Genomic DNA, 25,745 nt, shown 5'->3' on the forward strand with positions numbered 1-25,745 from the left:
GGCTTGCTCATTGATGTGGCTTCAAACCTGGATCAAACTAGAAGATTGCCCAACACTAGACATGGAAGCAGAGCAATTAAGGTTTGGATGGCATGCTTTCCTTTGCTATGGGAAATTAGATCAGAACCGTGATTTTAATAATCACCCAATCAGAAAATCATTATTAGGAACATGGAATAAGATATTTAAGCTATTTTATTTTCATTTGCCCCTCTGGACTTCCCCCCCAAGAAGCCTTCTTTGGGAGATGGCATACTCAAGACAAATGGCTAACATATAAAAATATGCTAAAGGAAAATGTACAAGGAGAGAGGAATATAAAACAGAGGGAAAGTTTAAGGAAGGAGGGTTTTGATTTAACTTGGTTTAGCCACATGCAACTAGCCCAAAGATTCAAAACTGACATCAAGACGAGTGGAATAGAAAAAGATTTAAATGAACTAGACAAGATTTTTTGGCAATCGGACAAACACAAGATTGCGAAACTTTACAAATTAATTTTGAATAGATTATTGGAACACAATACAATAAAGGAGTATATGGTTAAATGGGCCAAAGATCTGGGGTCTACAATAAACTATGATGAATGGCAAAAAGCATGGCTAAGGACAGGTAAATTTACAGTAGGACAAAGCTTAAAGGAAAACCATCTGAAAATAATGAATAGATGGTATATAACACCATGGAAATTAAAAAAAATGTATAAGTCTAGTGAGGGAATGTGTTGGAAATGCAATAAACATAAAGGGACGCTATATCATATGTGGTGGGGATGTATAGAACTACAAAAATTTTGGAAGATTGTGCATGATTCCATACAAAATATTTTGGGGTTCAACTTTTGCATGGACCCAAAACTGTATCTCCTTAATATAACAATGACATTGAATACAGAAGAAACAAAGTTCTGGAGAATTACGCTTTATCTCGTCACTGCAGCTAGGGTAGAGATAGCTAGATTGTGGAAAACCAAGGAAATCCCGTCATGGGAGAGTTGGATGATCAAAGTAAACGAGTACAGAGAGTTGGACAGAATGACATGTTTGGTACAAAACCGTGATGGAAAGAAGAGAAAGGAAATATGGGAAAGGGTATTGAAAAGGATGGGAAGGGAATGGGATATTAATGTATCTTTAATCAGTAATTGAAACCGATTCAGTGTTTTAGAATTCTTTAAGGTCTATTTGCCCGTTTACCCTCCTTTTCTTTTACCAACAGTTAACTTAAAAATTCCAGGACAAGGAATGACAAGTTTTTCCGTTTCATCATAGAGGTTGTGGAACTAAAGAATGTTGCCTTATTTTTGGAGGTTTGTCCTCCTTAAAGGAAAATGAAGGACTAGGTATGATTTATGAATGTGCTTCGTGATCGCTTTAGCAAGTGAATGGGGTGACAGAAATAATGCGGTTAGATTGATTGAACATCTCCTGCCATGAAATCAAGAGTGGACTACTATATATTGGCTCAAGTGTAAAGTGCTAAATTGATGTTGGACAGGGGATATTAGAAAATGAGTTTCTAACGAAAACTGTCACCGATTTGAGATGCATCACGAAACACCAAATAACAAGGAACAATTAAAGAGAACAGAGAAAAATCCCCCAAAGGCAGAGAAAATGTCTTAGGAAGTCAGTATGACCTGATGGAATCCAGTCCATACGATTAAGATTTGTCTTTTTGGACTAATTTATGGTAATATACGAAATATCGAAGAGGAAATTTTCTGGACTGGAATTTATTGTTTATTTTAATGTATATTTTATATGTGTTGAAACTATTAATAAAGATTATTTAAGAAAAAAAATAAAATTTTATTGTATAATACTTCTAATTTAGGTATTAAAACCTTTTTAAAAGTTTTATAATATTCTGGCCCCAATCCATCCATTCTTGGTGATTTCCCTCCTTTTAACTTATCTATCACTTCTTCTATTTCTTTTTTCAAAACCGGTTGTTCCATTATTTCTTTATCCTCTTCTTCTATTTTTATTCTCCAATATTTCTCTATATATTCCTCAATTTTATCCATTGAACTATTCCCTGCTGTATATAGATCTTTATAGTATTCTTCAAATATCCTTATCTTTTCTTTCATCAACATACATTTTTTCCTGTTTTATCCTTTATAACCCCTATCAAATTTTTCTCTTTCTTCTTTTGTGTTAATCTTGTTAACATTTTTGAATTTTTGTTACTATATTCAAAAAACTCCCTCCGTAAATATATTAAATTTTTCTGGATCTGATCTATCTCTTTCTTCTGTAATTCCTTTCTTTTTGCTTGTAATTTTATATATATATATATATATATATATATATATATACACACACTTCTATTCTTTATATAATCATTATTTAATTTTTCAATTTCCGTTTCCAGTTTAATTTTCCTCTCTTCCTTTTGTCTCTTTACCTTGCATGTTTCCCTAATACAAATCCCTCTTGCCACCGCTTTCATAGTATCCCATAATAAAGCTTGAGAAATCTCTCTATTATTAATATCCCATATAATCTGTCATTCTTCCTCTATTTTGTTCACTATTTCTTTATTATTAAGTATTCTGGTGTCTAACCTCCATCTTTTTGCTTGTCTATAATCTTTTTAAATTATAAAATTCATATTTACTATTGCATGATCTGTAATTTTTATCCCTTCTATTTCAGTATTTAATACCTTTGACACCATAGTTTTGGATACAAAAATGAAATCTATTCTAGAATAATTGTTATGAACTGCTGAATAATAAGTATAATTCTTTTCATCTCCTTTAATCAATCTCCATACATCTTTTAATTCTTTCCTATTCATTATCTTGTTCAAAGGTGTAATCTTATTAAATCTATCCCTTACTGTTGGATCTAATTTATCTTTACACTTTTCCATAACCATATTGAAGTCTCCTGCCATAACTGTGTAATCTCCCTGCATATCCTCCATTTCCTTAAATACTTTTTCATAAAATTCCATTTGATTTTCATTTGGAGCATACACATTTACCAACAAGTATTTTTCTCCCCCCATCATTCCTTGCACCAATACAAATCTTCCTTTTTCATCTGTCTTAACTTTTAATATATCAAACCCACATTTCTTAGATATTAAGGTTGCTACTCCTCTTGCTTTAGAAGTACCATATGCTTTTTCATATGTAGCAACCCAGTTCATCTTCAATTCCGATGATCTTGATTTTGCTTGGTGCATTTCCTGAATAAAAAAAACATCCGCTTTCTGTTTTTTCATTAATGATTCAATCCTTTTCCTTTTAATTACAGACCCCAGTCCTTTTACATTTAATGTTGCTATCCTTATTTTATTATCCATGTTACTATTCTACATCTTCTAATTAGGCTCTTCAGTGTGCTACCCCTACATCCATTTCCCCCCTCCCTCCCTCCCTCCCTCCCTCCCTCCCCCCCTTCCCCATTTGACCCACGTATCCCTTCTTCCCCTCCTCCATCCCCAAGGTCTCAGACCTCGCCCATGGCTTCTATTATCCCTCCAGGAAGGTGAGGGGGGGGGGGGGGGAGAAAGAAGCCATCTCTCCCGGTGTGTGGTCCAATTCCTCCTCCTGATTGTTTATTAATGTTCTCTCCTATCATATCCTTTCAAAAGGAAAGAAGAAAGAAAAAATATATATAGAGAGAAAAAGAAAGGTCAACATCTTTGTCCTTATTGTCTATAATTCCTTGGCTCGTCCAGCTGTACCCTTGTCACTCTCTTCTCCTTGCCTGGCCAGATTCAGTTGCTCCAACAGCTCTAATCCTTGCTCCATGGAAAAAATCTTGTAATGCTTTCCTTTCCATTGAAATTTGAAAAATACAGGATAGCCTCAACTGTATCTTATTCCATTTTTTTGCAGAACTGCAATACAAGGCTTAATACCTCTTCTCCAACTAATAGTCTCTGGGCATAAATCATTATAAATTTCAATTGCAGTGGTTCCATATTTCAATCCCCCTGAGAGTTTCCTGATTTCTTTCATTAACTGATCTTTCTTGTAAAAACTTGTTATTTTCATGATTACATCTCTAGGGGCCAAGCCCCTTTTAACTGTTGATGCTCTGTGTAGCCATTCCACTTCCTCATCTGCCCAGGTCGTTTGAGGGACAATGCTTTGTAGCCATTTAAGGATTTCTATTTTTAATAATCTGGATGTTTCATTTGGCAACTCAGGAAAGCCACGAATGCGAATATTATACCTTCTGTTACGATCCTGCAAGTCCATAATTTTCCTTTCCAGCTGATCCAATCTTGTTGAATGTTCCAAAGTTATTTTTTGCTGATCTTTCTGTTCACTTTGCATTAATTGTATTTGTTTGTCCACTTGTTCAATCTCTCTTTTAATAATCTGAAAAGATTTATTCATTTCATCCATAATTGTCTTAGTTATTGTTTCTGATAAAATAGCATTATTTTTAATTATCAGCTCATTCATGGTTTCAAAACCTTTGTTTTGGTTTTCAGTGAGAGTTTTTTCTAACCATATCTTTATTTCTTCTTGTTTCGGCTCTGTTCCCGGAACTTCGCCATGTTGTTTGGGTCTAGCTCCATTTTTTCCCACCGTCTCCATAGACGTTGTCTTTCTCATCTCTTTATTACAAGTTCCAAGCTTCTCTTGTGAACTTATTCTTTGTAAACTACTATAAGCCTTGTCAGAAGGGTGTTGTTTAGACTCTGTTTTCCAGTTTATCACTGTTTGTTTAAGTTCCCTTTTTTTCTTTTGGCTTTTGGACATCTACCAGCAATCCTGGTGTCCGCTCGGCTGACAAACTTCTAGCCGGCAATGCCGTATTCAAGATTGCTGTTTATTTCTCTTCCTTCCCTTTAAAACTTTAATTAAACACTTCCAATCTGCTCTCTTCCCTTTCCGATATATTTATTTGCAGTTACTCACAGTTTTTTTTCCTCATTAGGAGAGATTCTTTAGCTTTTTAGGCTTTTGCTTTCAGGAGCGGACGATCTTAGCTGCTCACACCATATCTCATGGCCCCTCCCCCCCGACTTATGATATCAATTTATACAGTGGACCCTTGTTATCCACTGGGGTTTGATTCCAGGAAAAAAGGCTTGATAATGGAGTAGGATAATTCTTCCCCTGGTAGTTGGTGAATTGTTTTGTCCTCAGAAATGACTTCATTAGCTCATAACAAAGATATTCCACATTCTGATTAAACAATAACATTATACAATCATAAGAAATCATACTATTACTCAATATCAAAATTACCTTTCTAATCCCATTCACTTACCAGTAAGGAGCTATTACACTCATACAGTATTTTAGTCCCTTCTGTAGTACTTGCAGTTGAAGTGGGTATTATTACCATAACTAGAAAGGTCTCATATCCTAATTGCTATTCAGGGTTTAGGGTATAGGCACATATTGGTAATCATACTTCAAATTGTAGAGCTAGTCTTCCTTTAAAGTGAAATAACTGCCCTCACTAACTTCACTATAGGAAATGCTGATATGGGATATTTGTGTTCAAACCATAAGGTGGATAGGTTTTTAAAAAGAAACCTGTATGGCTTCACAATGATGCAACTGCAATTGATTATCTTGGGGCCCATTCACATTCAGAAATAACCTGGGCTCCAAAGTGGTTTAAATTGGGGTCGTTCAGACTTGAGCTGGGGTTTTCAGGCCCAAATTAGGGGGTTGCTCACACTTGTGCCTGCGTTTTCTGACCTAGATAGGGGGGATGTGGTGCAAATCCCCCTTAAACTGAGTTTTTTTGACATGGGTTTTCTTTTGGTTATTTTCAAAAGAACCAGTTTTTTTTTTAACAGAAGCTGCAAATGGGAACTCAAAACTCTCGATCCCATTTCAGCATCCCACCACCTCCGATCTCCCTGGCCTCCCTCCTCTTCCTTCCCCCCAAAGCAGCCTCCAATCTCCTTGTGTTAATAGGAAATGGCTGCTCCACGAACGCATCAAAGATGGTAGAGGTGAGGGGACGCTTCACTGACGTTTCAGAAGCACGACCGGCTTTCACACATTCGTGCTTCAAGGATGTTTTACCGCCGCTTTACTGGCGCTTAGCCCATGGTAAGCACCAGTGTGAAAATCTTCTATAGCAAGAGGGGGGCTGCTACCCCCCCCCCCCTTTTTGGTTTAACAGTGCTGTTTTTAACTCTCTCTCCCTCCCAATCAGGCTCTCTTAGATTCAGCCATCATAATACAGTAGCTGAATGTCATTTTAATGTTTCTTTTTTCTTTTATTTTCTAGGTTTATTAGAAAACAAGGTCTAGATAGGCTTTTTCTGGAATGTGATACCCACATGTGGCGCCTTGGTGACCGGAAAATTCCAGAAGGAATCACAGTCGATGGTGGTTCAGACTGGTTTCTGCTGAATAGGAAATTTGTGGAATATGTCACATTTTCGAACGATGATCTGGTGACAAAGATGAAGAGGTTCTACTCATATACTTTGCTTCCAGCTGAAGTGAGTAAACCGACAATGCTCCCACGGTGAGAGAGAGAAATGCCACAGTGGTCTTTTGCAAATGCCTGAATTACACCTCCAGATTGTCTAATACCATAAGAAATATCTTCCTTTGTTATTTGTTAGAAGCTCTCCTGTATTAAATATATTGATTTCCTTAAATGATATGAAATTCTCTGCAGTCTTGACCTCTCCACATTTGAAGCTTTAGGTAATGAACATGAGTGCCCCTCACACCTAAGGACTGGAGCATGGCTTTGGCGCGGCTTCCGGACTCTTAGGACGCATGCATCATTTAAACAGCATACCTCCAAAGTGACCCGAAGCAGCTTTATTTTGACCTGTCTGTACGGACTCTGAGATTGTAATACTTGGAACATATCATAAGAATACACAACTCACTAGAAAGGGCAATCATGTTTGGTAAGCTCTGAGGAAGCAGGAAAAGAGGAAGACTGCACGTGTATCTACACCAGCCAACATAATCTGGTTGCAATCTGGAGTAATCTGCTATAGGACTGTTCTGGAACTACTACAAAAATGCCACATATACTGACAGTAATGCAAAGCTGCCTTGCTGTCCAGATGGTCGGCTGGGCCGACAGCACATTAGCACTAGTGCCCTGTCCTCCTTGGTGCTATTGCCCCTGCCTCACCAGCCCAGCAGAAACTTGGCAGAGCCTTGCTGGGGAGGTCAGAACGGGTGACCCAGCCATGTCATCAACAAATTGAGAAAGGAACAAGACAAGGTTGTCCACTTTCTTCATTGTCATTTATCTTGACCTTAGAAATTAGACCTCTTCTCTTTCTTACTAAGTGCTGCCCCTCCATTGCTCCCAGTGTCCACTCAAAAGAAAGCCAACAATCAGGACTTAATAGCAGTACTCCCTTTCTTCAATATTCCCTATCAAATGATATCCCAAGGTATGCTGTTTCTAAATTTAGCAACCATAGCCTATACCCCTGACCTCTATGAGTGTCTGTAATCCCCCATCATGCCATTTAAGCCATTTAAGACTAGGATGTCTCTCCTTAACTACAGTAACATCTGAAAGACATGTGGCAGATGACTTGCCATTATTAGGCATACTGGTGCCATATGTCTTCTGCACACATGTTTGAATGACTTCAGAAGTTGCCAAGATGGCAACTGCATCATTTCACTGGCACATTTGAAAATACTCTCCTTTTAGTCCTTCCTCTGGCCATCTTTTCCTGCACTGCTTTTCCAAAGGCATTCTGTGTCAGTATAAAAAGAAGTAAGGACTGGGGGTAATTGAGTAACCCTACTCCACCTTCTCTCTCTCTCACACACACTCACAAATCCTGGTCCCTCTAGCCTGAATGATTGTATGATTTCATGGGTTTAACTAGGTATTCAAGCATAAAATCCATATTCACTGGGCTGTCATTTAACATTAAAAGTGGGGATCAAGGAGATTGTCTGGGGGGAAGGGGAGAGGTCAGGCAGACTAAAGCTATTCTGAATATTTATAGATCTTCCTGTAGTATTTTATCAAAGAAGGCTGAAGCCTTAGGAAAGTTGAATTGCCCGATACATGCAAGACAGGGAAAGAGAAGGATTGCAGCCAATCTTAAAAATTCAGCCTCCCATGGCAGACATTCATGATGCGCCCTACTAGGGTGATATGTCCCTGGCAGAATACATTTAGGATAGTCATTTGTCCCCTTTACTATTAGAAGATATCCTCTTTTTTATTATTTTGTTTCTTTTTCTACATACATTGCTGTTAACTGCCCTCAAGTCAATCCCGACTCATGGTGACCCTATGGATGAGACATCTCCAAGACCCCTTGTCCTCCACTGCTCTGCTTAGACCCTGCAAATTCATACGTGTGACTTCCCTAATAGCTTGGCCATCTACCATGTGGCCTTGCTCTCTTTCTACTTTTCAACTTTCAACTTTCGTAGCATTATTGTCTTTTCTAGTAGGTCATGCCTTCTCATGATATGTCCAAAGTACAACAGCCTCAATTTGATAATCTTCGCTTCCAGGGAGATTTCAGGCTTGATACTTTCAAGGACCCACTTGTTTGTCTTTTTAGTTCTCAATGGTATCCTCAGCACTCTTCTCCAGCTGTTCTGCTTTCTTCACTGTCCAGCTCTCGTATCCGTCCATGGTAATGGGGAATACTTTGGCTTGTGCTCAGTTGTATCTACATGCACATGTCATCTTTTCTCCAGTGAGTCTAGAGCAGCATACTCTGTTCTCTTCCTTTTCATCTTAACCTCAGAACAACCCTCTGAGGCTGCTCAGGCTGAGAGTTAGTGCCTGACACAAGGTCACCCAGGGAGTTTCATAGAATCATAGAATTGTAGAGTTGGAAGAGACCACAAGGGCCATCTAGTCCAACCTCATTCTGCCATGCAGGAAATCTCAATCAAAGCATTCCCAACAGATGGTCATCCAGCCTCTGCTTAAAGACATCCAAGGAAGGAGACTCCACTATACTCCAAGGAAGGAATGTGTTCCACTGTCGAACAGCTCTTAATGTCAGGAAGTTCCTCCTAATGTTAAAGTGGAATCTCTTTTCTTGTAGCTTGCATCCATTGCTCCAGGTGCTGTTCTCTGGAGCAGCTGAAAACAAGCTTGCTCCCTCCTCAATATGACATCGCTTCAAATATTTAAACAGGGCTCTCATATCACCTCTTAACCTTCTCATCTCAGGGCTAAACATCCCCAGCTCCCTACGTTGTTCCTCATAGGGCATGGTTTCCAGACCCTTCACCATTCATGACCAGTGAGGACTTGAACCTGGATTTCCAGAGTTGCAACCCAGTGTATTGTTCTACACTACAAAAGTTGCTCATCTGTAGAACATTCCAGAAAGAAAAGCGACCATCAGAAATTCCCATCAACACTCAGCATTACACCCAAATCTGAGCTGGTGCTCAGGTTCCCTGATCACAGCTTTCCCTCCAGTGGTGACATTTTATTTCTTCTTCAATGTCATGTATTCATTTATTTATTAAAATAATTATCCAACAATAGGGGAGTGTACATTTTAAAGAGTAACATCTATATCAATCAATCAATATTTATTGATTAGCCTGTAGGCCATGTCAAAGTAACACAATACAAAATAGAAAAACCAAGATAAAATTCTATATAAAACTCTGTGTAGAACTCTAAATAAGAGTTACATAAGAGAACATGAGAGTAAAATATATACAAATAAGAATAAAACTATAATAAAAAGGTATAGATACAATACATTAGGCAGTACAGTGAATGCAACAAAACTAATAAATCACTCTGTAAGACTCTATGTAAAAGGTTAAAAAGAAATAATAATAATAATAATAATAATACAAAAGTCAGTAATGCAATAAACAGTTGGACTAAAATTACAATCATACATCAAAATTCTTCATCATCCCTGCAATTTACCCCAACCATCCCAACATATCTAGATCTCAGGTGTATTGCTTTGCTTAAATACTGAGCTGCAATGAATCTATATAAATTGTGAGACAGAAAAAGAAAATCATAGTCTTAAAACATATTACAGTGGGCCTTTCCCATACACAGGGGATCCGTTCTGGACCACCACCATCCCCCACATATGGGGAGAAAATGAGTACGCTCAAACCCCATTTGTTTCAATGGGAGGATGCTTCTGCGCATGCACGCCATTGTTTCTCCCACAGCTTACCTTCCATGTAAGATTAAACTAACAAATTAAAATCACTGAAAATCTCTAAAACCATGCACATGCATTGAAACTATTAAAGTCAGTTATAATTATCTATTTGTATGCATTTACTTCCCTATACATGGGAAGTTGTATGTGCAAATCTGTGTCTTCTTTTGTCCCACTTCTTTTCACTGTGCTTTTCCTCTTTGGGGCAACATGTAAGTTGCCGCCCTTCCAAGAATGCCCATGGTGATGCTGGGCTTGTCGGTGTCTATTATGCAGGATTTACATAACAGCTGAAATTGCAGTGATATAATGAGAAGGCCCCAACTGAAATTCCTCACCGCCTTGAATTGGCAGATAAAGACTTAACCATTTTGAAAATAATTGCAGGAGACAGATTGTCCTTCTGTTGCCTTGGGGCCAAGCTGTGTGCTTCAGCGTGAGGTCATTTTCAGCTTGCAGTACATTGCAACCTCCTAGTAAATCAGCAGTAGTATTGGTTGAAAGAGGAGAGTTGGTTTATGCAGTTTGTGTGTGCGATGTTGTTGTTTGTTTGTTTGTAGTATTTTCCTGTTGATAAATATTTTATTTTTTTAGACACCCCAATGACGTGCACCCATTAGATCTGCAGTACAGTAAAAGAAACAACTAAGGCTCTAAACAACTAAGGCCTGGTGCCGAAAGTAGGGCTAGATAGGACTGGGTGTCCACACGTGCCCAGCCCTATTTTTGCCGCTCATGCACCATTATGGCACATACCCGTCCACACTGGATGTGCCATGATGATGCACAGGCATCAGAGCACCCAAATGGCGCTGGCATGGTGTGCAAGCGCCATGATGGCACCCCTTTCAGGAAGCTACTTTCAGCAGCTTCTTTTTGCTCCTGAGAGGGAGTGTGGGTGCCCTGGCAATGATCTGGGGCAAACAGGGGCAGTGTTTTGGCACCCGTTTGTCAAGCCCGTAAGTTGGTCAGTTTTAAAATATATAACCACAGCAAGAGTTTAAAAAATTAAAGACATGGGAGAGAGTCAGTGTAGTATAGTAGTTGGAGTGTTGGAATAGGATAGTGGGAGACAAGAATTCAAATCGCTCCTCTACTACTGGGTGACCTTGTGCAAGTCATACTCTCTCAGTCTCATCGGAAGGCAAGGGCAAACGCCCTCTGAACAAATTCTGCCAAGAAAAGCCCTGATAGGGTCACCTTAGGTGTCACCATAAGTTGGAAATGACTTGAAAGCACAACAACAATGAGAAGATGTTTTTAAAAGTCTTTGGCATCCTCCTAAAATGGGGAGAGAGTTCCTCTATCAGCTCATTTTTCTGTAACAGCCTCTCGCCTGTACAAGTCTTTGTGTTCCCTGGATCTAATGCACCCAAACTTGGGTGGGGGGGCCTGTTTTTCCAAAGTCTTTCTTCCACACTGTCCTGGAAAACAGCCCTCATTGTGACTCCATGGTGGACAACAATCTGCGTATCACAAACTGGAACCGCAAGCTGGGATGCAAATGTCAATACAAGAACATTGTGGACTGGTGTGGCTGTTCTCCAAATGACTTCAAGCCGGCTGATTTCCACCGATTTCAAGTAAGTTTGTTTATTTATGTATTTTGTTTTTACGCTGCGTTTTTCCCAGACAGGGACTCAAAGCAGCTCACAGTAAAAACATTTTAAAACTCAAAAAGCAGGATATAAATCAAAGTTTTATTATTATTATTATTATTATTATTATTATTACCGCACACACCCCATATAACAAGCACCCATGTAAAAGCCATCCCATGGTTATGTATTAAAAACCTGCCTGAATAAAACTGTTTTTGCTTGCCGCCAAAAGGCAAGCAGAGAGGGGCCATCCTAGCTTCTCATGGAAGAGTATTCTAGAGATTGGGAACAGTTCATATTCTCACCAAGTGATCCTGGGACTGAGAGAAAGCTTTAGGGCTCTAGCAAGGCTACTTCTTTCCCAGGTTTGCAGTTTCCAAACCATCTGGCTGCAAAAGGAGAAATAAATGGGATTAGAGCCGCTCCAAATGTGAATATGAATGGTGGAGTTCACTCTTCAGAAGGCACATCACACTTTCCAAGCTTGGCAAGAGGCTTCTCAAGCCTGCCATAATAAAAGAAAATGTGAAGAGAATAAAATAAAAAGGTTGCGTTTTATAAGCTAGCAGAGTGGTGCTCTAGAAGCACATAAAATCTCAAGGGGTATGGTCTGCCTGGAACAAAGCTGGAGAAATTTGTGCTAGTACAAGTTGAAGACTTGGACTCCTTACACTGCTAACAACCCATCCCACATTCAGAGTTTACATCTCCACATTAATAAGTGACATCTCTTTGACATGCAGGGCCAAAATACATGTGATGTTAAAACACATCAGGAGAAAGCACATCAACAATTTTGTTGCTGTTTATTTAATAAGAGATATTACAGGAATTTTTATCTAATTACCTTCAGCTGTGAGTCCAGTGAAAATCTCACTCATCCTCCCAAAATTGAATTGAGACTCGATAACTCTCTTTCCATTTCCAATGTTTCTACATTTCTGCCTCTATATTGGTTAAAACAGGAATGGGAACTTTTCCAATTTTCCAGATGTTGTTGAACTCCACTTCTCAATGGGAAGGGATCTAACAACATCTGTGAGGCCACATTCTCCCTAATGTGGAGGTTGTTGAATATTACATGAAGACAGTTCTGTTTCTGTGGAAAGAACTAAATAAACTTTACTGAATGACATTACTTATTCTGAGAGCACAACATGAAAGCTTCCAGTGCTACTTCTGCACATAGTGTCATCAAAAGGGAGGGACTAGAGGAAGAGAATTGATGATAAGATGGGAACGCAATGCAAAATTGTCAGCTAGGGCTGTCAAAGTCCAAACTGCAGAACCTTTAGTTGAGCAGAAACAATCAAGCTGGCTGTCATCTCGCTTAAGTTTTCATGCTCCATGTGAGCTTAGCCGTAATCATCATAGTAGTTGAGGAGAAAATGGATTTTTCCCTCTAATAGTGTATTGCTATGAAACCATGTGTTGTAATCCAAAGTATTTGGAACAGGTGTGGTCATAAGATAAAAGGTAAAGGCAGGCCCTTGACATGAATATCTAGTTGTAACCAACTGTAGGGAGCAGTACTCATCTCCGTTACTAAGCCAAAGAGCCAGCGTTATCCGAGGAGTGCTTTGGTGGTCATGTGGTTAGCTGTTATCTTCTCACCAAAGTGATACCTATTTATCTTATACTTATTTATATTTGTATGCTATTGAACTGCATCCCACATGGTGGGATGGGCAATTAAAATCCATTAGCCTTACAAAAAAACTGCTTCCGTAGAGTAACCACTACATTCAGAGTCAGCCACAGGAGCCCTGGTGGCGCAGTGGTTAAATTCCAGTACTTCAGCCACTCACTCACAGTTGCTAGGTTGTGAGTTCAATACCAGCCAGGGGCTCAGGGTCGATTCAGCCTGGCATCCTTCCAAGGAGGTCGCTAAAATGAGTACCCAGCTTGTTGGGGACAATTAGCTTACACTTTGTAAACCGCTTACGGGGTGCTTAAATGCACTGATAAGTGATATAGAAATGTACTTGCTATTTCCATTGCTATTGCTGCCCAATAAGACATGGCCTTGCCCAAATCCTGACACTCAGATAATATTTAAGGAAGGCAAAGAGTCCAACATTCAAGAAACATGGGCTTGGATGTGGCACAGATCCCATTCCAGCTCTAGGCACTTGTGGCCTCAAATTTGGCACTTGTGGCCTCAAATTTGGAAGTGTACCCCAATTGGGCATAATAAGCCAGACCATCAAGTCCCACTGAACTCAGATAAGCCCTGCCATTCAGATCCACAGCCATAGTCCAAATGAGATTCTGGATTTGCAGTGGCAGCACAAAAAGACAAGCCTTGTTATATTGTGACTAAGGAGCTTATCACACGACGGGTTTTGCAGCTCCAGTCCAAAGCCACTCCGGGTCCAACCATGCAAATTCACTTTAAAATGTGATTAATTATCCCCTGGGCTTCTTCTTAGGCCCACTGAGCATGCGCAAGGGTGCCAATCCAAATTGATGATGTGATAACTTATTTTGCAGTCACTCTACTTTGCCTTAGGAATGACCACAATTTAACCTTCACATGTGATAACTCATCACGTGAATTGCCTTGGATTCGAATTGACTCTGCTTCCCCTTCCCTGCAGAATGGCTTTGGGATTGAAGTTCCTATTTCACATGTGATAAGGGCCATAGCCTTTCCTGCAACCCTAAACTAGCTGGCGACTATTTGCAGTCAAGCCCAACGAGAGCCAAAGGTAGATTCAACTGGTGATCCAACTGGGTTTTTCTTCACAAGAAACAAAGGTGTCATTTGGTCTTGTGCCAGCCCTGCATTGAGATGTAATACTGTAACCTTATATCAGATCTTATATCAAGAAATTTGTGCTGGAATAAAAATATTTTTTAAAAAAAATAGGGAGTGAATCCAAAAGCCATTTTGTCTCTTAAATGCTTTCTTATTATTACAGCAAACAGCAAGACCAACCTTTTTCGCACGCAAATTTGAAGCAGTGGTGAATCAAGAAATAATTGGCCAGTTGGATTACTACTTGTATGGCAACTATCCATCTGGCACACCAGGCCTTAGATCATACTGGGAGAATGTCTATGATGAACCAGATGGTATCCACAGCATTAGTGACGTTGCACTAACCATATACCACTCGTTTTCTCATTTGGGCCTCAAGAGAGCAGAAACTTCATTCCACACTAATGGTGACAACAGCTGCCGGTATATTTATTAATTGTTCAGTTGTCTTTATTAGTTAATCTTTCCCTTCTTTTTCTCATTGAATTCAGTGAGGCATGCCTTGTTCTTTCCTTCCCTGTTTTGACATCACAACAACCCTATGAAGTAGATCAGACTGAGAGTGACAGGCCCAAGTCAATTTCTGGTTCAAGGAGGATTAGAATCTGGAAGTCTTAGTCTTTTAGCAGCAATCAAGTGTAATGTGTATCTATAGTTGAACACTGGAGTCTAACTCTAACTAATACATTACACTGGCTCTTCTTCAAATGGCACTTCTCTATCCTGATGAGGAGAAAAGGAGCAGTTTTTTTTAGTAAATGCATTGCAGAATCCAAATAGAATCTATAGTTCTTCATATTGTCCTTGTTATTTTCCTCTTACCAGTCTGCCTTTCCTCTGAAGACCTCAAAGCAGTGTGCATGGCCCTCCTCCTTCCCTGCTTCATCACAACAGCCCTGTGAAGTAGGTCAAGCTGAAACTTAGGCCCTGTATAGATGGGCCCTTTGCAGTGCGTCCATGATGTGCTAAGGTTGCCTCGGGGCGACGCATGCACACGCCCCGCAACCCTAGCACGTCGTCAGTGCGCTGCAGTTGCGCAGCGCCATACAAATGGCACGCACAATGATTATGTCACAGCTGTGCCACCTACAAACAGCTACAAACAGCGCTGTACAGCTGCAACATAGTGGAGCTGTCTCTGGTGCTTTGCGGCGCCACAAAAAGCCGCTTTTTGCAGTTCCTTTTTTGCTGATGTAGGTGGCAGCGCAGCAGCGCAGCAAAGAGAGGCGCCTCTTTTTGGCGGTCTGCACCCGCCTTAGTCAAGCTGGACTAATATACATTACACCACACTGGCTCTCAGATTATCACTCTTTCCAATGTGCTGCTTTAGATGGGCAAACATAAATACAAAGATTTTAAAGAATGGGCTGAGACTGTTTTAGACTGAATTGTTTTAAAGAGTTTTAATCTTTCTAATAGTGTTTTATTTTTAAGTGTGATTTTAAATCATTTTGATAGTTTAATCCTATTTTAATATTCACCTTTTTGTATGTTTTAACTTTTTTAAAAAAATTGTAAACCACCTTACGTCTCCATTTGGTTTGGGAGGGATGGTGTGAGTGACTACAAAAATCAGTGCCCTTTCAGCGGTAATCCCCCTGCTGGACCATACAATATATGCCTTCGAGATGCTCACCCGGTGCCTGTTTTCAACACTAGGCAAGGTTCATTTTAGCAGTTGCTTTAAATTTGAGGTGCATGTCTATGCACCTTCAAATCACCTGTAACTTATGGCAGTCCCATGGATTTTGTAGGGTTTTCTGATGCAAGGAATGCTCAAAAGTGGTTTTGCCAGTTCCTTCCACCTGGTATTCATTGGCAGTCTCCCATCCAAGTACTAACCAGAGCTGATCCTGGTTAGCTTTCAAGTTCCAGGCAGGATCTGGTGCCTTTGGGGTATCATATTTAAATATGATATTTAAATATGATACCAGGCTGGAATTTTGGAGAACTGAAGTTGCTGAATGGAGAGCACAATGTTTTAGTTTGTTGTTGCTATTATTATTAATGTCATCACTACCTCAACCTCATTTCTTGGTGCTTCTGGCAGTGTGAGTGGATGGTGAGATCGGCAGAGATAAATAAAAGCCATGCAACTGAAGATCACATTCGGAGTCAATGCCAGGTGTGCCACCAGCACTTCTGAGACTGGCAGGGGTCAGGAGACTGCAGTGAGAGAGAGTTCATCCACTACCGAAAGCAAAGTGTGCCTCCTGCAGGCTATTCTTGCTTGTAATTATTTCAGCAGAAGCTTTCCTTTCAATTTGGAAAAAGATCCATTTTCCTTTCCAGGCTTATTTTTCTTTTCTAATTTTATTAAAACTGCTGCTGAGAGTTCATTAGCTTACATTTAATTTAATGGATCCTGTAAATATTTAAACTAATATATAGGTAGAATATAAATTAATGAAGCATCAAATGAAGATGCACAGTTATTTCATGGATGGCTTGGCAGTTTTCTTTCCTGTTAGTCAAGTCATCAACAACTGGCGTTATTGTTAGTATTAGTATTGGTTTACTAATGCTTAGAATGTAGGCCTTTATTTGGTTCTTGTCGCTAACTCTGGGGTCACTTCAGATAACAGCTTACTAAGCAAGGGTTACTGAGCTGAGGATCTGAGTTGTGCCCACACATGACTGTTCTTGCAGCTTGGCCTTACCTTTGACTTTGGAAATCATTGCCTAAGTAATTATTTTCCATGGCCTCCAAACTGCTATATTGCAGTTTAATCTCAGTTTACTAACCAGCATGTAAAACCACAGATTCGGATTCCATGCAAAACAATCTTGTATACAGGAACACAAGCATCATGTCTTTTCCACTTTGCTAGCTAGCAAGAAGAGAGCCAGTATAGTGTAGTGGTTTGAGTTTTGGACTGCAACTCTGGAGAAAAGAGTTTGAATCCCCACTCAACTGTGGAAACCCATTGAGTAAATCACACTCTCTCAGCCTCAGAGGCAGGCAAAGGCAAGGACACCTTGAAAAAATCTTGCCAGGAAAACCCGCTGATAGGTTTGCCTTAGGTCACCATAAGTTGGGAATGACTTGAGGGCTCACAACAACATATCATTCCAAAACCTCCCCTCAGCATTTAATTACCATTATAGATACATTTTGAAAAATGTAACATTTTACTTTCCATTCTATCAAAATGAACAAAATTGGTTATTTTTACTTGCTTATAAAATCTGAATGGCACCAATCAGTGCCCTCTAGTACCAACCACAATCTCTTCATCGTGCACTTTGTCATCATCTTCTTGATCCTAGCTGTTGGTTGGCTTGGATAATACATATAGTATGCCAGTGTGGTGTAGTGGTTTGAGTGTTGGACTAGGACACTGGGGATCAAATCCCTATCGGCCATGGAAACTCACCGGGTGATCTTGGGCAAGCCATACTCCAGTGATGGTGAACCTTTTACAGACCAAGTGCCCAAACTGCAACCCAAAACCCACTTATTTATCACAAAGTGCCATGTTCCTCTGGCTTTCTAGCAACAAACTGGTGAACTCTGTGCTGGGGTGACAGAGTGTGTGCCCACAGAGAGGGCTCTGAGTGCCACCTCTGGCACACATGCCATAGGTTCATCACCACTGGCATGCACTCTCAGCCTCAGAGGCAAGGCAAAATCAACCCTCCTCTGTATAAATCTGGTCTAGAAAACCCTTAGGGTCACAATAAGTCTGAAATCATTTAAAGGCACACAACAGCTAGCAAGAATGCATCCAGGCCTGGAGCAGGTGGAACTCAGCAGGACGTGCCAGTTACACCTATCTTCCACCTGCATTTAAGTCGCAGCTGGGTATGAGAGATGTTGTGTATATTTTTCCATAATGTTTCCAGTGGCTCGGAAACACTGTGAGAAATTTAAGGAGTGGTTCCCATCCACTTGCTAATTCAGTCGCTGTCTCCAGAAGTCATTTTGCCAAGAACTGGCCTCCAGCTGTATGTTTCATGAAGAAGCTGAGCCACCCCTGTTCCAGCAAACCAGTGTCTATTTCCCTCTAGTCATTAACTCTTTCAGCAATTTATCAGCCTCTTTCCAATCAATGTTTTGTATTTTTACAGGTACTACCCAATGGGGCATCCCGTCTCAGTCCATCTCTACTTTCTTGCTGATCATTTCCAGGGTTTTCTCATTAAGCACCATGCGACTAACCTGGCTGCCAGTAAGCTTGAAACCTTAGAGACATGGGTCGTGCCCAAGAAAGTATTTAAAATTGCAAGTCCTCCAAGTGATTTTGAAAGGTTGCAATTCACAGAGGTAAGTTCTGCTGTATTACGACGATTTGCTATTCCACAGTGTTGCTGTGAGGGAAGAGAGCAACATGCACAGCCCTGAACACTTTAGAAGAAAGCAGAAATTAGAAATGTAAACAATTACTCTTTTTTTAAACATTTATTTTAAAAAATTATTATAAGTAAACACCTATACAAAACGCATCACAACAATAAAGCAAAATAAAACAATTCCTTTAATCTGCTTTGATTTGTTCGAGAAAAAGCGGGATATAAATAAATACTATTATTATTATTATTATATTATGATCGACTTGCCATTTCACATCTTGAACTGTATCTCTTGAGATCTGCAATTCTTTTGTTATTTTGGCTGCCATGCAAGCATCTCATGAGTTGGCTGAAAAACAATGCATGTTAATATAACAGCTGAACTATTACCGCAATTGCAAAGTCTGCCCTAAGGATGGGCTGAGTAAGGTCCACAAGCCACATGTGGCACTTCAAGGCCTTTGGGCCTTCATGCTGGAAAGCTGATTTTGGTGGGGGGAAATCATTTCTCAATTCTGGAAGTTGCGAGGAGTAGCAGTTTCACTGTATACCCTCATGCCCCTACCCTTTTCCCCAAGTTAGTAGACCTCCCAAACAGCAAAGTTTGGGTGCTTGTGTGGCTGTGGTAGATCCTGTGGGAAAAGTGCACCCCCTCAAACCCTCCAAATTTGTTCAATCTAACCCATTAAAACACCCAGCATCAGGGGATGGCATTTTTGTCTACTTCCCAAGACTCATAACCTTGCAGGCTTCCACCAGCCCCAATCCTTCTTGATCTGCTGCCCCGTCGCATCTTCTGTTCTTTGCTTTTTCCTATGGAATGAGCAGAGGTAAGCGCAAGAAGGAGCAGTGGCTTCATCTTGCCTTGCATCCCGATCTGGGCAGGTTGTATGGATTGGGCTCAGAGGGAAAGTGCAAACAAATGAGCCACAGTGGCTGTGGTGAGAACGGCAAGTTTTCTTAAGAAAGATTAGTGTGCCTCACCCAGAAGTTGGTGAGGCTGGAAAAACAAGATAGATTTGATTTAATTTAAGGGGAGTAAGAGACTTCTGCACAAGACTGTATCTCTGCAACTCCAAAAGTTTGTTTCTGGCCTCATTAGCAGCTGCAATTCATCACCAAGAACAAAATTAACTAGGCGGCAGGCAATTAGATTCTGCTCTGTCAACCTAATGGTTCCTGTTTGTGGTGAGCAATGAGACACAAACTAGTAATCAAGGCATAATTGGGCAATTTTTTTAAATACAAGGCCAAGCAGAAGCTGGAATAAGAGATGTTTTAAGTTTCAAGAGTTGAGTCAGGAGCAAAAATCAAGTTTGCTTTTTAGACTTTATATTCTTTTGAATATTTTCAAGACATGAATGGTTGAATCCATGTATTAAAAATCTGTGGATATGGAGGGCTGACTGTATAATGATTAGGTTTAGTGTTTGATGAATTGATTGTGGCATAAATAAGAGATGAGCGACAGGCTTCTCCCTCTGCGTGAGCAACCCAGCTCTGCCAGCTGAAGACTCTGAAGAGCCTATTCTAGCCTGTTGGCAAAGAAAGGTGTCAGGGTTCAAATGCACATTTGTGGAGGAATGGAAATGCTGACTGCATTCCTCCATTAGTCTTTTATCTCCACTTATTAGAGAAAGTTCTGCCATGGGGCAAAATGAGGGTGCTGGATACTGGTAGCAAGATGTTGGAAGAGAGAGTCATGTGCCATTCAACTTGTTCTCTCCTTCCCAAATTCCTCTCCCCCCCCCCCCAACTCCCATAGGTGAAATTGAGCTTACTTTCCCATTTCCAGATTTGATCATTCAGATGCCAGTCCATTCAGCTTTAGTGCATGGAATGGGAGGGGATGCCATTTTGATTGGCTTGGGCTGTGCCTGTTGTTCATCCTGCCCTCAACTGCTAACTTCCCTTAGGATCTGGGAGACAACAGGGCAAAGCGTAACTCGGGGTGTATGGTATGAGTCTATTAATCTGAACTCGGTTTGATTCCTCATCACCTAATATGTAGTGTGATATCCCTCTTCAGATTGGAACAGACTGGGATGCTAAAGAACGAATTTTCCGGAATTTTGGTGGACTCATTGGACCAATGGATGAGCCAATTGGCATGCAGAAGTGGGGGAAAGGCCCCAACGTCACGGTTACAGTCATTTGGGTGGACCCCATAAATGTCATTGCCGCCACATACGATATCCTGATAGAATCCAGTGCAGAGTTTACTCACTACAAACCACCGTTGAATTTGCCTCTCCGCCCTGGATTATGGACAGTTAAAATCCTGCATCACTGGGTAGCTGTGGCTGAAACCAAATTCCTAGTCTCTCCTCTGACCTTTTCCAACAGGCAATCAATCAGGCAAGGTAAGTACCTCTCAAAATGTGCCTCCAAACAGATCAAAACAAACTTGTTTAACTATGGCCAGTTACAGACTGCCAAAATAAAGCTGCTTCGGGTCTCTTTGGAGGTATGCTATTTAAATGACGCATGGGTCCTAAGAGTCCGGAGGTCGCACCAAAGCCACACTCCATTCCTAAACACTGGAGTGCAGCTTTGGTGCAGCTTTCGGATTCTTAGGACCCATGCATCATTTAAATAGCATATCTCTAAAGAGACCCGAAGCAGCTTTATTTTGGCAATCTGTAACAGGCCTATGATAATAAAAGTGCAGTTTATAATCCCAGACAAAAATATACTTCTTTAGACAAGGACATTGATTTCATATATACGTGGTTTGATTTCATATATACATGGTTTCAGTTGCTCTGTGAATAGGTAATATATATGACCCTTTTGCCTTTTAAAAAAATCTGGTCCTTTTCCCCAGCTGTGCATTTTGGAGATTCTTCACCAGATATCTGAGTAGTGGAAAGCTTCATTACAGACCAGTGGCTAGCCTTTTTTTAAAAAGAGATTTCTTATAGCATCTTGATCTGGTGGCGCAGTAGTTAAATGCCTATACTGCAGCCATTCACTCACAAACCATAAGGTTGTGAGTTCAATGCCAGCAAAAGGGCTCAAGCTCGACTCAGGCTTGTATCCTTCCAAGGAGGTCGCTAAAATGAGTACCCCGATTGTTGGGGGCAATTAGCTTAAGCGGTATAGAGATGTACTTGCTATTGCTATTATTTAGATACTCAGCATTAACCTACTAGAGCTAAGAGGTGGATGGATCCAACCTGTGCCACTTTTCTATCTGTTCCATCCTATTTCCACATTCATATTCATTTTGATTTCATTTGTTCATTTGTTAAAATGCAGAAACAATCCCATTTGAATAGCTTTAAACTCTTCTCACCACAAATTGATTGTGAAGCTCCACATCACTCGAGAGAATCCAGAGTCAGACAGGTTCCAAATGATGACCGTCATGGAACGCTCTAACCACCCCTTTCTATAGCTTCTTCGTCTGAGAACTAAGTCTTAGTCTTCAGCCTCTGAGTCACAGATTGATTCCACTGCAACTTTCTTGCAGGAGCATGAGACTTTAAAACAGCCATGGGTCCATTAAGAATTGCTATCAGCAGAGCCACTTCACCAAACACAGTCACTTACTGACTGGCATGCTGTTGAAATACTTGAAGGGATGTCATATTGAGGAGAGAACAAGCTTGTTTTCTGCTGCTCCAGAGACTAAGACCCAGAGCAATGGATGCAAGCTACAGGAAAAGAGATTCCACTTTAACATTAGGAGGAAGCTCCTGACAGTAAGGGCTGTTCGACAGAGGAACAAACTCCCTCGGAGTATAATGGAGTCTCCTTCTTTGGAGGTCTTTAAGCAGAGGCTGGATGTCCATCTGTTGGGGATGCTTTGACTGAGAGTTCCTGCATGGCAGAATGGGGCTGAACTAGATGGCCATTGCGGTCTCTTCCAACTCTACGACTCTAAACTGTTTCCACCAACACTTTTAACACCAGCACCAATGGAGGAGGGGAGGAATAGAACAATTAAATATATATATATATTTGTTGGACACATTTTGTATTTTTTTCCCTTTCAGAAGAAGTCATGAAGCTGCATGGTGGACCACCCAAAAATGCCTACATGGAGCAGAGTTTCCAAGGCCTGAACCCCGTTTTGAACATCCCCATCCACGCTGCACAGGTGGACCAGGCCAAGAAGAATGCGGAACTCACTGACACCAAGCTAGAGAACTGGGTGGACAGCTTAGTTGGAAGCGTGTGGTCAGCTGTTGATATCTGTAGCACTGGCCCAACCTCCTGCCCAGTCATGCAGGCCTGTAGCCAGACATCTTGGAGTTCCCTCAGCCCAGACCCAAAGTCTGAGTTGGGCCCTGTTAAACCCGATGGCCGTTTGAGGTAGCACATGGTATGCCCTTGGTTAGCTTTAAAAGGGAATTGAACTTCATTTTTGTGACTTGTGTGGGAGTGAGTATCTATCTGCACTTCAAAATGCAAACAACATTTTTAAAACTCCTTTCCTCAAGAAAAAAAATCTGCAAATTGTTTGTCATTAAGGTTCGGAGTGGGAAAAGATGGGAATGTTTAGTTATTTCCTCAATGAATTATCATTTCAAATTCTTTTTAATGGGAGAGGAAGGAGGAAAGTTATTTTAAAACATGCCTTTTCATAACACATATATAATAGATTTTGAAATCATATCTCAGTTCTTCGCTGTTTTATTTCACACACTTTCCCCCCCCAGAAAAAGTGACATCTCTGACAGGAGTAATAAAATGGCCACTAGTCCTGAACACTTCAAAAGTATCCTCATAGACATTTAGCAAACATTTGCCAAGTCAGGTTTTCAGTAGCAATACATAAGTTCTCCCCCTTTCTCCTTTATAATCATTTTTACTTTTTAAAAGCCTTACCTCTGCCTGCTAATATTTGCAGAGGTTCAAGATTTCACTTTCCAGATTATGGAACAATTGCACAAGATTGTTTCTGTGTAGAAGATGTGGGTTGCGATCCTAAATACTCTTACTAGAGATGCATCCCCATTGAATACATTGGGTCTTCGTTTTCAGTGAATATGCATTAGGATTGCACTGAAAGAAACTGGCTGCAGTAGCAGTACAAATGGCAGCACTTATAATCTATAAACAGGAATATTCCTCTTTATTAAGTTGGAGGTAGGCAAGTGTGTCAGTGTTAATTTTCCCCATATATGAATTATGACAAATTCGGATTAGAAATCAACTGAACTGACATTCTTGCTTGGCCCCAGGTTACAGGCAAATCTGTCAGTTTCACAATCTCCCTCACTCATATCATGCAAATTTTATGCAATTCTAATTAAGAATTGACTTGAAAGCAAACTCTCGAACCAAAAACGTCTATTTATCTTACATTTAACTTTTAAACGAGTTTTGACTCCCGTTTCATATTCTGGAGCTCCGACACATTGGTCAGATCTGAGGCTGAAACATAGTGAAAATGTTAGTTTCTACTAACATTTAAATTGTATTTTTGTATTTTTTTCCCCTACTACTTGATGCAAATTATTTCTGGTTAAACTCTTTGGCACAATTTGTACATTTTACACATACACACATGTTTTTAGGTAACACACGGGTGTGCTTCGTTGAGTTGAGTTCAAATTTCTTGTCTGTTTATGGAGCGCCAAATCTCAAAGAATGTCTTTTTAGTTCAGTTATTGAATTTGCCAGCCATTATAAAGTGGTAGTTGATTTAATAAAGTAACATTTCTCTTCCCTCTTTCCCCCTTCCATGCTCATTTCTGACTTCCATGGCTGTCAATGCACAGCCAGCTCCTCCCTGTCAGAAAGGCTGATAACGTCACCAAGTAACAAGAAATGGTTGAATTCCTTTTTTAAAACAACAGCTACAGTGGTGGGGACTGTAAACCCTGCCACCCTGATGTCTTGCTGATCTATTTTCTCATCGTCTTGTTTGGTTTAAAGCTGTTCCACTTTGCTTTGGACTTTTGGGATTTGCGGTGTCAGCTGTGCTGGCATAAAAGTAGAGCATTAAATGTTTCGCTGACACAAAAGAGGCTGCAAAGGAGGAAAACCGTAGGTATTTATTTGTGTTTTAGTCAATGACTAATGAGTAGGTGCTGCTTGTGCAGCTTGGAGATAAATCTTATCTTACTAACTAAAGCTGTTTTTATTTTTTTAAAGGCCTTTTTTTCTTTTTTGAAACAAAAGAAAAAACTCTCCCCTTAGTTTCTTTCTATTCTTGCAAAATTAATAAAGAAAACAAATACTAAAGTAGTGTTTCTCAGCCTTGATGGCTCCCTAAGTATTCCTGGACTGCCATCCTTCCCAGCTAACATGAGCAGCATTTAGGGAGGAAGAGAGTTGTAGTCCAGTCGCAGTCCGAGGTTAGGAGCCACTTAAAGTGAGTTTGAAAAGTAAGAGTGAGGGGCTTTCCATCCAATTAGGAGCAGTTGTTGTATTTCATACTGTCATAACCATCCATCTGTAGCCCTATTCTGGCGTTCAGAATATAATCAAAATCAACACAAAAGGAAAGAAGGGAGTGTTTCTTGCTCTTCGTTCTTGCTCTCCTCAGATACTGAGCAACAGTTTGAAGAGGAGAGTTGGTACTAAATGTGTGGGTTTTTCTTCACATCATCCAGAATGCTTACTTTTCCCAAGATTATGGATTGCATGGAAAACATAGAAGAGGCTCACCTTCTTAAACTGCTGTTCTGTACATGAGGAGACCAGTCATGGATGGGCAAGTCTGGCATATTCCTTTCCGCATGTACTTATTTTCACTACAATACCAGGTTATTGTGTTTTGCAAACAGCCATTATACGCAAATATGGGAAGGGGAGATTAATACAATTTATACTATTGCTAATAAACCTTTAAAAGTAGAATAATTTTCCATGCCCCCCTTAGACTTTATAGCACGTTTCATTACATTCTGAGTGCCTGAGTGGAGTTCATATCTATCTAATCCATGCCCTGTCTTTGAAAAAACCAAGTGTACATAAACTCTTCCAGATGGGGTGACTTTGTTTATGCACCAAGTGGA

At 40.3% G+C, this 25,745-nt stretch overlaps 1 protein-coding gene across 1 annotated transcript in view; it reads left to right on the forward strand.

Annotated features, from left to right (window-relative positions):
* The window catches only part of LOC149306256 (xylosyltransferase 1-like), a 155,196-nt gene extending 131,761 nt beyond the window's left edge, over positions 1-23,435 (forward strand). Inside the window, exons 7-12 of the mRNA XM_089540869.1 lie at positions 6,231-6,447; positions 11,520-11,696; positions 14,639-14,901; positions 18,550-18,745; positions 20,801-21,134; positions 22,773-23,435. Of these exons, the coding sequence (XP_089396995.1) occupies positions 6,231-6,447; positions 11,520-11,696; positions 14,639-14,901; positions 18,550-18,745; positions 20,801-21,134; positions 22,773-23,095 (1,510 nt within the window). The 3' untranslated portion in view covers positions 23,096-23,435. The remainder of the gene's footprint in view (positions 1-6,230; positions 6,448-11,519; positions 11,697-14,638; positions 14,902-18,549; positions 18,746-20,800; positions 21,135-22,772) is intronic.
* Positions 23,436-25,745: the final 2,310 nt, after the last annotated feature.

This window comes from Sceloporus occidentalis, unplaced genomic scaffold (assembly GCF_023333645.1).
Source record: "Sceloporus occidentalis isolate IW3139 unplaced genomic scaffold, rSceOcc1.0.p SCAF_10, whole genome shotgun sequence".
Taxonomy (NCBI): domain Eukaryota; kingdom Metazoa; phylum Chordata; class Lepidosauria; order Squamata; family Phrynosomatidae; genus Sceloporus; species Sceloporus occidentalis.